Here is a 13,276-nt window from a genome sequence, read left to right on the forward strand (position 1 = left end):
AATAACCTACTAAAATACATGACTTAAACATTTCATAGATGTATTTGGAACATGCAGCATATGCAGTTGGCTATGTTGTGTTCTATAGGAGGTCTAAACTCCTGAAAAGTCTTGCTTAATTCCTGCGCGAAAGTACGTGAGGAGATGCAAGTGAATATCATTATGCTGTAGATACATCTGTGGTGTTATCTGATTTCCAGGTAGCAGATTCATAGAGCATTTCTGCATATTGTTTGCATGTGTTGAAAATATGCTCTTGTAGCTTGTGGGAATAAACTTGGTTTCTCTTTCTGTTAAACTTTTCGTGGAGAAAGAGATTTTGTAATTCTGTATGTTAAGTGTTTTGGAGGAAAGCTTTGTCTTTCTTGCTGTATGTTAGTGATTCCTGAAGTGGGGTACATTCTTCCATTTCTCCTCCCAGTAGCTGGGAACGTATCTGAAAGGAGCACAGTCTGCCAGGGCCAGGGGCACAGCAGGAGCCACAGTGCCCGTCCTTGTGCCTCTCTGTGGGACCCATGACAGGCCGAGTGGTTGCTGGCAGGGGCAGCTCCTGCTCATCTAGCCTTCCCTCCAACACACAGCTTTCCCAGAGCAGCCCTGGGTCTCCTAAGCTGCGTCTCCCCGCTGCACTTCTGCAACTTTCTAACAGCGTACCTTCCCCTATGTACAATCTAGCCCGTTCCTATAACCAAAATAGGGAGGAACAAAAAAGTTTGAGAATTGCTGTTTCAGAAAGTTGGCAGAGCTGAGAACTGCAGCTGCAGATGACCGAGTGAGAGAGCTGTACTGGTGAGCTGTGCTGAGTGAGAGAGCTGTACTGGTGAGCTGTGCTGCGCTGCTGCAGCAGCCAAGTTACATCAGTAGTCTTGACAAGGTTGGCGACATTTGGTAAATTGCTATTGGACTGCTCTGAATGGTCAGGTATGTAAAAGTACAAGCCAAAGACAAATGTTTTGGCTCTTCATTGAGGCAGGTGGTTCTAATTTTTTTTTTTAATTATTGTTACTATTTTTAAGGGGGAAGGGAGAGAGGAGACATGCTTTATTTCGTCTCTTGTTCTCTCTCTCTTCCTCTCCTTTTCCACCCCACCTTGTGTTTTCCCCTTGGCTGAGAAGCAGCTTCTCTTATTTAAATGAAGAAATGTTTCATGTAGTCCGTTTTATATATCCGATAAACAATATATTTTAGAATTTTACAGATACTGATGATTCGCCAAATTCTTTTTAATTTTTTTAATCAAATTTGTGGTACTAAGCACACATTTTCTGTAACATAGTGGCATCTTAGTCTGCTGAAATTTCTAGGACGAGAATTTCTAAGAATCCATGCCATGTTAGGTTAGACCAATGGTTTGTGTAGTCCAGTATCGTGTCAGAAATGGCAATTGTGGAGGATTAGGGAAAAAGTGTAAGAGAAAGATTCGCAGTGATTCCTCTTCAGGTCTCTTGCCAGGTTGTGCCACTGGCACTTTAGGAACTCCAAGAAGTGAGAGTCATAACAAGTTTTGAAGATAAGTCACATTCAGTATGTTTTTCTGTTTCTTTAAAAAGACTAATACTTGAATAATCTAAAAAGTCCTCTTTTTCATTTGAAGTTTCTTGTTTTCCTTTTTTCCATTTTATTGTCCATGAATAGAATGCAAATCTTGCGAATTAGTTGTGCTGCCTGGTTAATTCCTCCGCATTAGCTGGGATGCCACCGAGGTCAATCAAATTCAGATAGAGCCAAGGTATCTCCAGCTTCTCAGTGCTTTTGGTAGGTTTTTGTTGCAGCCAAGGTAGCAGCTGGTTGGATCAATAATTGTACCCAAGCAATACTGTTTAAGTAATTTGCAGTGTTATAACTTATAGCAATATACACACTCTCTTGAGGTTATTTTCTTCAGCTGTGTGTAAGTTTCTCATTTAAACAATATTAGTAATATTTAAAGGACCATATGTTGTGAGAGTAATTGGACAATTATAGCAGAGTGCTATATATTCTAACTGATGTGCTATGTATCAGCAAATTATTTCTCACATAACTTTTGGCCTAACATTCTCATTTATTATATACTGTCAGTAAGGACTGTATCTTTTACTTTTCTGTTACCATTTAGAAATGTCAGGTCAGGGCCAGGACATGATAATTGTGCCATTGTCATAGTTTAACTCACATTACAGCAGTATAACTTCCCTTTTATCAGGGGAAATGATAATAAATGTGCTTATTCAGGTATAATTAGTTTCCAATTTTAAGCTCAGTAAAAGGTCATTCTTCTTACTGGTTGAGTCCAAATATATATAGATGTTGAGTACAGTAAAGTGAAAGTTTCTTCACTGCATCCATTGTGACTTCCAGACTTCTCAATAAGAGCTGTTTGGAATTTTTCCAGTTAATTTGTGTCACATTGGAGAAGGCGCTAATTTGGATCCAGAATGTTTGTCCAAAACATCAATGAACCTTCCTGGTTCTAAATGGTACCTTCCTGGTTAAATGAACCCTCCTGGTACTAAAGGTGGGGTTCCCTGGAAGTCCAGGATCATGGTAGGTTGTGGCCTGTGGGGAGCATTCTTCGCTTCCAGAAATAACATTTCCTAAGAAGATTTAAAAAAAAACCAACAACTTTTTTTTGTGTGTGTTTTACCCGAAATGTTTGGGTTTTTAATATTGATATTTTAAATGGGAAAGACTTTCATTTTGGTAGTGTTTGTTTTCAACAACCTATTTGTTAACCTGAGCAGTTGTTCAAGTCTTCTCTTTTATACCTCGTACGTTCAGGCTTAGGTTTACACAAACGGGAACTAAGTAGGCAATGAATCAGGTTATAGATGCTCTGTATCTACTTTGTGCTCAGTTTGAATATAAATAACTCCACAAGGAGCGAAGATTCAGCCTCTTGGTGTTTGTTGGGAAGTCATCTGCATAAGAGGAAACTCGTGTAGAAAAACTACTCTGCCAACTTAAAAAAAATTCCTTAGAAAGTACTATCTTGTAAGGTTCAACTGCCTGGTACAGAAGCAGATTTTGTAAGGCACATGAGACAAGAAGCTGACAAGAGTTTTTTTGTATGTAGCCATCTGTTTAGGGCTAACTTAGGAGGAGTTCAGGAGTTGGTCCTAAGTGTATGCCTAAAACCCGTAGTTGCGTACCGTATTCACGTAAGCTTTTGTAACTAAAAATAGCTTGCTGTGACACAGTTAAGGAACTGTAAAATTGAATTGTGAAAGTATTGTTCTTTTACTACGCGGTTTAAGTGAATGGGCATAATGGGAAATATATTTAGGCAAGGGAAATCTGTATCGTGTTTTCAGATGCATTTCTACAGCTCCTCTGTACTGAAGGAAGATTTTTTTTTTCCCCTATTTTGTTAAATGCATGGGATTTGTTTACTAAAACATTTCATCAGTTAACTTGTGGTACAGTTTTACGTAGCTTGACTTAATCCACAGCAAAATTATTTCAGAAGTAGCAGCACAGAAACTTTCTGTAAATTGACTCCAACTTTTCTGTAAATAGAGCCCTAGATGGCTAGAAATAAAATACGTATCTTTGATGTCTTTTAGTTGACAGTGTCTTCTAAAGTGAGGCCGGCAAGAAGAACAGGTAGGTGGAACCTGTTGCCTGAAACAGTACTCCCTGATGGTGGCTGAAAAATTTTGCTAATGGGTTTAATGTGGTGATGACTATATCTGTGCTTGGAAGGAAGTGAGGGTATTTTTGTTGTTGTTGCCTGGTAATATTTGATGTTTCTTTCCAAATATTTTTGTTATATCATCTTCGCTTCTGGTAGTGCAAAACTTTTAATAACTGGAAAAGAAATGAAAATATTTCATGTTATATTAAAGATAATTATAGAAATCAGTGTGATACTTTGAAGGCAGCTATTGCCTGATACATGTTGAACTCTGGGCCATACCTCTTGCTAATGTGCTTTCAGAAAAATCTTTGTGTTACTGTCAGGAACTATTTACGTATTTCATTTTTATTCAGTTTTCAACATTGCCTTCCAGTCTAGGTAGAAAAGAGAATATAATCTTACAAACTCCAGGTAGAAGACCAGTTTTTGTTTAGCTTTTTTAATTGATTATATGTTGGGGGGGCAGGGGTTCTCATGGGGTGAGTCATCTTCCTATCAGCAAAGCAGTTCTTGTCCAGAGACTCTCAGCTGCCATGTGAGGCTCTCCCTGTGCTGGCAGCACATGGTGGGTCCTCTCGGATCTCCTTCCAGGTGGGAGGGGAAGAGTGAAGAATAACAATTAAAACCAATTGAAGTGTTGCTTTAACCTGTTTAAGTACTGCTTATACAGATTGTTGCAAACAGAGGTGGTTACAGTGTTAACACTGAGTAGCATGCTCTGCCATATTTTTTTCTAGACCTCTTCTGCCTAGTTGACATGGGCAAAGTGGCGGTTCTGCTTGGGTTTGCTGTCCTCTTCTGTTTTGATTGCAATTACGTACACAAATAAGTATTGCAAAAAAAATTTTTTTTTTCTTAAAGCGTGGACACGGGAAATGGTTTATAAAGGCACTTACATAAACTCTGCAGAAATAAAAAATCCAAACCATCAGAGGTAAATAGTACTAAAAGATCAGGGTTCAGGCTTGTTACCAGTGTGGTGTAGCCTTTGAGACCGATTCAGTTTTGGTGTCAAGTTGCTTTTGGAGAATTTATGCACAAATTTGATTCTTTGCGCTTTTGCCTTATGCTTACTCTTTCCAGTGCTGGCTTTGCAATTCAGCATGGTTGATCTCTTTTGCATGGAAACTTGATTATAGACAATTTCTTTATCAGTTCTTGGGCTGTTAAGAGAGTAGCTTTGCTTGTGTAAGTGTGTCAAGGTATCTGTGTGTAAATACATTGGAACTTTACTTAGCATATGAGGAGAGTGTGCTAACAGCTACAATTTTAATTTAGTTTTGATGAGTTTAAAGTTTAATTTGGCTGTACTTAGAGACTGCATTTCTTAAGATCATAATTTCTCTAAGTGATTTTTCACTCCTGTTACTTTGTGAGGGACTAAAACAGAGAAAACTTTTTCAGAACATGGAACTGATTGTGCAAAAAACGCTGGCAATTGCACAAGTAAGGTGAAATGGAAACTTTGCTTCCTGTAATCTTACAGTTTCAGGAGACATAGGTGTTGTTTGTAACAATAGAAGATTTTAAAATATCAGAAATCAGATTTTAAAACTTATGTCCTTTTGTATCAGGAGAGTCTGTGCTTCCTTGACTTCTATGTTTAAGACTAATAATCACAAAAGTTTCCTGTGAGCTGTGTTGGAGACATGAATACTTCAGTTGTTCACTTAACAGATATAAACTACAGCTTTTTCTTTTATGTTGAAAGCAGCCTTAACTTGATATGAATGACCCTTCACTATAACTGAGCTAATGTTGTTGTACCTCAGAGCTTTAGGATTGGAACATGCTAATCTAGAGGGTGAGGTTTTCTGTTCCTCTGGAGGAAAACATCACTCAAGTGAGGTTGCGGGAGGTGTTGGAACAGCTTCAGCGTTGCAGTTACTGTCTGCAGAAGGCTGAATGTCACCCAGTGAAGTGGCGGGACCTTCTGTAAGAAAAAGCAGGTGTTGGTTTAGACCAACAAGCTTTTTGCTGCTGCAATTTTTTTTAGAACAGTGCTAAGACTTGTGCAAGACTTTCCCTGCTGGATTCCCTGTTGTGAGTCTTGTTCAGTCCTCAGTCCCCACAGCAGTATTGCATTGTCATAGCTGGTCTGAGCACTTCCCAGCTATGGTAAGCAATGCAGCCTGCATCTCGTGCGACCTCGAGTTTTGGCACAGTCTCGTCTCAGTAAAAATGTAGTAGTAATATTAGTGATATGGGAGATGCAGTATAAATAGCAATGCAGTCAGGTTACTTGGAACTCTGTATGCAGGAGTTTTGATTTTGTGATACAAATGCTCTTTTAATGGAAATAACTCATACTGAATTTTGCTTGTTTTAATTCTCATTGTCTCATGTCATGATATAGTTGCTTCTTACTACATAGAAATGAACAAGAAGTTGTGTGACTGTGGCATTAACAAACCTGTCCTTTATAAACATGAGGTTGGGTGTTAATCTGTGAAGCTTCATGTGAGCTGTAAGAATAAACCTCAGTGTTTAGGGGTAACGGGGCTTTGTGTTTTGTTTCTAGTGAATGTTGGTATACTTGCTCTGTTGAGGATTACCTGCTCACTGACGCTTGTGCTAGATGTCAGGGAAGATCATTTAACAATGATTGGGACTTTGGAAAAAATAATTTAAAACCATCCTGAATAAAGAAGAAACTGCTTTGAAATCCAGTTTGGAATAGAATTAAACTGTCTGTGTTTGAATCTAGAATAACAGAGCCCTGATTAACCAATACGTTGCTGGAAGCTGTGAGGACACAGTGAAGTTCACAAGATGAAGTACATTTCTTATTTTAAAGATGGGAAAATGTGGTAAAAGTATTGGACATATTAACCTGAAATAAAGATGACCTTAGTTGAGAGTTGTGTGTGATGCTGAGGAATTCGCTCAGAGAAGAGTAATGCCGTGTAGTTTTTTTGGAGGCATGGTCTGTGGTGGGTTTTTGTTTTGGTTTGCTTTTTGGTTTCTGGTATATAGGAGCCTAATATGATGCTTTGACCTCCTGAATGTTTTTTGGAGAAAGGCTTATTTCTGTCATAGTTATTCTGAATTGCCTTTTGGATACATAGTCACTTTGCCTCCATTCCCTTATCTACAAGGATAATAAGTTTGTGCTCTCACACAGTACTGCTGTGATAGATTTACACAAGTGAAGCAGAATTACTAGAAGACAAAGATAAACTCATTTGTTATACGAAAATAATCATTAAAAAACTCTATTGCGATAACTTAAAAAGCTTTTTAAGTTAGAAATTGTCAGAATTATCATTAAAACTGTTAACGGTAGTAGCACTACAAAATGTGTTGATGTACCACACTAGACACACTGTTTTAATAAGCTGAGAATTCTGGCAAAAATTAGAGACTCTGCAGTGACACATAAATTCAGAACATTCTCTTTTTGAATTGTATTTAAGGGAATTTTAAAGTCCCCTAGTAGTGTACTTCATTTTCTATAAATTCCATCTAATAAGTAGTAGTATATAATTCCCTTGCTGAAGATATCTCAGAAAACATAATCCACACAAAAGCTATTTATTTTTGTGTTTGCTTTGGTGTGTGTTCACCAGCAAGTAAAAAAAATTAAGGAAAAAAAGAAAAAGAAGAAAGGAGGAAAAAAAAAATAGGAAAACCCAAACCTAAACACACATTCTCAATCATATTCATTGACAAATCAAGGAGTGAAATAGCTGTGTTAATTTTAGGTTCTATTAGGAACAGTCAGAGCAAAAACTATACTGTGCCAAATTTTGAGTGGTAGCAATCAGGGAGGGAGTAAATTTTAGTTTAAAGGTCTGAGACAGCATTAGAATCAAGACAGACCTACCAGCGGTGGCCTTGCATGGCCTTCATCTTCCCTGCTCTTGAAAAGAAGTTTTGAGTCCCCCTAATTTACACTGCAAGAAAAGTAGAATAGGTTACCTAGCTGCTTTGTTTTTATACCATATAGTATGCTTATGTGATACAACGGGGAAGGAAAGACAAGTAATAATCAGCTTCAATTTTATTCCACTCTAAAGTGAGGAAAAAGTTTGGAATTCCTGAAATGTTTGGCAGAAGAGATTTGTTCCCAGTTAGCCATACGTTTCCCTTCTTCATTTGTTATTGGCTGGGGATTTGGTGGTAAGCAGACAGAAAATGTAACATTACCTTTGGTATGGGAGGGAGAGTTGGCGCCTGGGTACAGGGATCATTTGATTGACTTTGACTTCTTCGTTGTTTGTTTCAGAGGAGATACGACTTGATATTATATTAGAAGCTGTTAAAATTCACTGTACATTTGGGACAATATGACTATATAACCAAATATTTTCTGGAGCTTTTCCAACTTATGAGTGCAGGGATAAAACTAGATGACTTGTGTGTTACTATTTAGTGAGACTGATTTGATCTCCTGGAAAATGTCTGTAAAGGATTTTTCGAATCGTTCCATTCTCTTCTGTTTTTAGAAAACTGTTTTCTAAAAATTGGTAACAATTTTTGGAGCCATATTCAGATAAAACAAGATCCAGAATTTTCTAGTGAGTGGTTTAGAGATCAAGTAAGTCACCTCTGATTTACAGAGGCTGTCCTAGCTAGAAATTTGCAGAGCAGGTGGTTTGTTTGGGTTTTTTTTTTTTTCCTAACAGCCTTAACATAGACTGTACAAAATATTTTAAAGAAATCATATTTTTACTTTAAAACATCTGAATTTACTACACATTATACATGTACGAGAGGCATGTGTACAGCTTTGAATAGTCAAAATAATTGATGTTACAAGGGAGTTACTGAACTATTAAGCCAGTTACAGTTGAAACTGTATTACACTGGTGTCTGTACAGGCAAGCTTACGTTTGAAGGGCTGTAGTACTAATGTTTTCAAACTGCATCTAGTAGCATCTTACTCAAGAAGTGTAACTAGTAGCTAAGTTTTTGGTCTTTTCTGCATACGACTGCTTGACTGTGATCCCCCCTGTTTCGAAGCAAAGTGTGATGGGCATAGGTGACATATGGCCATAACACAGAGCTGTCGGAGAGAAAGAAGGGCAAACTAAAGATACGTGGACATCTTGCACATGAGAACTTGCATCGTATTTTATCTTCAAAGACTGCAGAATAACTCTCATCTCTCTGTTTACATAAGCAGAGCTGTGTTCAACTTACAGTAAATTTTGCTTCCAAAGCTTTTGTAACTTAATTGTTCAGTGGAAGAATGCTGTTTTTTCTTCGTATAACATAGGCCATGCAGCGTTCTTAAGGGTTCTGCGCATTCTGGCCCCCATCCATCACAGTACTTAAACCATGAGTAGCCCTATTAAAGTTGATAGAATTACTCATGTGCTTAAAATTAAACATGTGCTTAAGTGCTTTGATGGATTAGAGCCAAAGTTGTCAGCACCTTGCTTTGTTATGTGCTGTGTTACACCTGCCTCTCTGTGCACTAGCCTGGATCTTTAAGGGACAGATTTTCAGATTTGCTCATTCCAATATTTAGTTACTCTGTGTTCTAAAAATGCGGTTACACACACAGTCATAGTAAATTCGTACACTGTCTGGAAGTATAAATACACAGCTACAAGTCTTGAAATCTGACTACTTGACAAATTTCACAAGATTTTTCCCTGGAGATTTCAGTGGGAATGTTGTGCTAATTGTTTACATGGAAACATGACATCTATAACGTTTTTCACAAAACTAGCTTTCTATTGAAATCCGGATTTTAATAAAGTGTATAATGGAAATCACCATTTAGATATGATAAGACGCTGTTAAGAATGACTGTGAACTTGAACTTCCCAAAAGCTAAGATCAGTAGAGGCTGTTCTAGTTTCTGCTAATAATGCTGAGTTTGTAAGCATTTAGGCAATTCTTTAAGGCTTACAACTAAAGTTGCATGTGCCTGACAGCTCTCCATCCTTGGAGATAACTGTGGAAATCTTCCTTGATTCAGACTTTGTCAATGGTAAAAATTCCAGATTTACAGCTGTAAAGAAAATAGTTGATTCAGTGAAAGCCGTCTAACACTGCCATAAGAAACGTGTGGTGAACAAAACATTTAACATTAATATCTCACTGAAACCCAAGGTCAGCTTTCAGTGACAGCTGCATAGTTTAATAAACAGTTCCTGTGTTCCTTTCCAAATTTCCCCCCGTTTTTTGGGTGCTGAAAGTCTACATTCACTGCCTTCACTGCTTTTCTCTTCAGACTGTCATTCTGAACTTACGGGCTATCAATACTAAATCCTGCAGCATTTAGAAAATGTAAAGGTTTGAGTCATTGAGAATTTAATTGAATTTTAAAGAAGTAATGGGAAAAATGGTGAAATATGTTAGATAATTATTTTTTGAGTGAAGCAAAACCAAAATTTTCAGGAAGATGCAGTCATGTTGCAGGTCATTTCGCAGTGAAGGGGAAGCCTTCTTTGTTTCATTCTTTGATTAATATTTGGAACTGAGTTTTAAATTGAATTTAATAGTTGAGTCAATACTTCATGGTGGAATGTGTGTTTTGAATTTTCTGTCCAAACTCACAAATGTTTTTTTTAACTATCAATTGGTAGCAAATAGCTCTTTGTTAACTGTTACTCATCAGATGACTCAATGACACTTTGTATTTGCCCTGATCAGATGTATCTGTAAGAATTTCTGTGATCAAATTGCACTTAAATTTGAATCTTTATGAGCACATGTGCATTTGAATATTGTAATAATTTTCCCAGAAGTTATGTTAGCAAACCTTGATTACACAAAAAATTTTTGAACAACTAAAGCGTATGTCCCCAATAAGCAAAAAAGTAGCTATTTCAGTTGTTCTCTTAGTGAAGTTGGAAAGCTCTGTTATCACATTCGAAGCTCTTTGCATATTTTAGTGGCCTTAGGTCATATTAAATGAAGAGATTGGGAAGGTGGAGTGAGAATAAAAGTAGGTAATTCAGACAAAAGTTACAGTGAATGCTTGCAGAAACATGTTTTGTAGAATTTGCCTTGGTTTTGGTAGGACACCACATTGTACGAGTTGGAGGCTTCCCCTTTTTCTGTTTCTGTTGTGCTGTTGTCCTTCTGACACCTGTGTGTTACCTGCTAATGTGTAGGGTTTTGGATTAAAAACCTTGGGGTGTGTCGCTGTTAGAGGCAAGCACCTTCCAGTTTGCCTGTCTACAATATCACATGCCAGAAGTGTTTCAGACGATAATGGAGATCATAATCACTAAAAAAATCAAGATATTTTCAGGACTGACCGTCTTCCACCTGTCTCGTTACTGTCTTCCCTACCGCTTTGCATCCTGCTTGGGCTGGTCTGTGTGTATACTTATTTGGCATCCAGTGTTCCAGCCATTTTTATTTTAGGGCTTCTTTCCATTTAATATTGGCACTTAGCCAGCTGTGTACTTTTTTAGTTTTAAGTAGCAGTGAGGTCATTAGCCATTATAGGAGCTATTCCTCTCATTCTTGTACACGAACCCCTGAAGAGCTCTGGGATGTGATTGCCCTCTTTGGAAAGCTTCATACCCAATCCTGGTTGAAGAAATTACTAGAATACAGACATTTACAAAACAGTGTCAGAGCAAACGAAACTAATAGGGCGCTTATGAAATGGATGTTTCAAAGATTAGACAAAAGTGCTTTGAAAGTGCCTGAAAACGAAGGCGAGAACAAGACCCCCAGTAATGCTGCCATTACCTGCCTGTATTTTAAAGCAAAGTCCCTGCAGTACCAAGGATGAAGTGATGAACAGCACAGCAAATACCTCAGTTTTAACTGAAGGTGCTGTTGATCCATGTATACTGCAGTGTCTGGTCAGTATGTACTCACACGACTATTTTTTCTGGACATCAAGAGATCGATAGACCCAATCAGGTAACTTGGGAGACCCTAGTAGATTAGATCTGCTGTGAAGGATGGCTGTACAAGCAGACAACTTGAAAGAGTATGTCCTGAGAGGTGTCGTGTGCTGTATTTCAGTGCTATTGCACAGTTGGACATAAATGTTTCAAAAAGGTGATGGCCAATGTGCATGTTTTCTTTTTTCTACGTTAATAATGACCACATTCATGGTGCATAAATAAATAAATAAATAAAAATGTCTTTGTGCTCCCTGAGAGCCGTTTGAAATGGTTATCTCAAAATAGTGAATTGTACAAGGCAAGATGATTCAGCAAGTTTGACTTGAATCCTCCTATTCCTGCTGGTTCTGAGAGGTGTCCTTCCATACCAGAAAAGAATCACAAAGTGTACTCTGAAGACTCTAGCCTTGTTAATTTATTGTATCGAGTATATAGAGAGAATACGAAACTTTTGAGGATACCTTTTATTGTAATATGCTTAATTACCTGTACTTAGAGCAAGAAAACAAAACTGGTGTGTTACCCTGTGTATGCATGCCTGAAGAACTAGAGACAAAGTTTGCAATTTACAAAGGTGTTTAATTGCACGGTATGAATTAAAGGGCCTTTGTCAACCTCATACATCACAGAGCTCTTTGTGAACACTTCTATTTTCATTCCTTACCTAAACTGTTGCTAGTTAATTAGCTGAGGTAAATGGAGGAGCATAAGCAGAATTATGCTTCTTAACATTGGGGCTGTGATGATCTCTTTGTGCCACTTACAGGTAGGTATAAAGGGACTGTAAACCAGTTAAACTGGTTTTACATAGGAATTTGCAAAGCCAAAGGGGAGCCCCAAGGTGGCTTAGAGCCAGAATAGCATCTCTGTGCCACATCCAGCTGGGCAGATGGTATGACCAGGATGCCGTGTGCCTGGGCTGCTCCTGCCTGCCGGAGCAGCCCATGGGACAGAGCCATCGGGTGTGCGTCCAGCCACCCTCCCAGCTCCTTGAACTTCATCAGGAGCCAAACCTGCCCACAACCAGTCTTTGCATCAGATAGCCGTGGAGGCAGAGTAAAGTAACCCTTTAACCTTTACACCTGGGATGTCACAATAAGCACAGGTAAAATAAACTTAAACGTTGAGTTAATTAGGTTTATATTTAGGGATGCCTTTTTTAGAGTTTTGTAGTAATTTCATTGTGGTACTGTTCCCTAAGAACAAGTCACACCCCGAGCCCCTAACACTCCAGTGTAAATAATGATCAAAAATAACATAATCTCTGCTTTCACAGAGCTGTGATTCTTTTTTTTATCAATGCTTCAGTAATTTGTATCTCTTGCCTTTTGACTTAGAGAATGATTCTGTCATTCTGTAAATAAAAGGTATCTCTTGCGCTTATATTTCTTCTCATATGTTCATCTATTTGTGGCCACATAGTAAGATGTGCACGTAACTCATGGAGGTAAGTATTGTAATGTATTAAAACAAGCAATGGTAAAGCAGTTTATAGTGCTTTCTCCAATATTTAAAAGGGAACTTGTGGAAGCCCTGTATGTATTGTCTATTCTTTATATTGCATCATGTGTGTGTGTGAAAGTGATTATGCTTCAGGGGATAATTGAACTAAGTTCTCCCAAATAATTTAGGTCACAATTAGATCTGTGCAACATAATTTTTAACTGTGTCTTTAAGTCAAAGTATATCATGACAAAATTACTCAACCTGTCCGGTTTTTCTTTTTCCAAAAGGTGTTTTTTACAGAGAAAGTGAATAGTCTATTCTCATAGCTATTCTTTTTCTATTATTATTATTTCTTCTCACAGTAAATCATCTTTGGTGGCTGGAT

The 13,276-nt window shown here is 37.9% G+C and overlaps 1 protein-coding gene across 3 annotated transcripts in view; it reads left to right on the top strand.

Moving 5' to 3' along the window:
* Positions 1 to 13,276, top strand: part of GNAS (GNAS complex locus) — a 159,627-nt gene that overhangs the window by 82,092 nt on the left and 64,259 nt on the right. Inside the window, exon 3 of one of the 3 annotated variants that reach the window (XM_050907050.1) lies at positions 11,009 to 11,015. The exons of the other annotated variants lie outside the window; for them this stretch is intronic. Coding sequence (XP_050763007.1) covers positions 11,009 to 11,015 — 7 coding nt within the window. The remainder of the gene's footprint in view (positions 1 to 11,008; positions 11,016 to 13,276) is intronic. 3 annotated transcript variants of the gene reach the window in all.

Source organism: Gymnogyps californianus, chromosome 17 (assembly GCF_018139145.2).
Source record: "Gymnogyps californianus isolate 813 chromosome 17, ASM1813914v2, whole genome shotgun sequence".
Taxonomy (NCBI): Eukaryota; Metazoa; Chordata; class Aves; order Accipitriformes; family Cathartidae; genus Gymnogyps; species Gymnogyps californianus.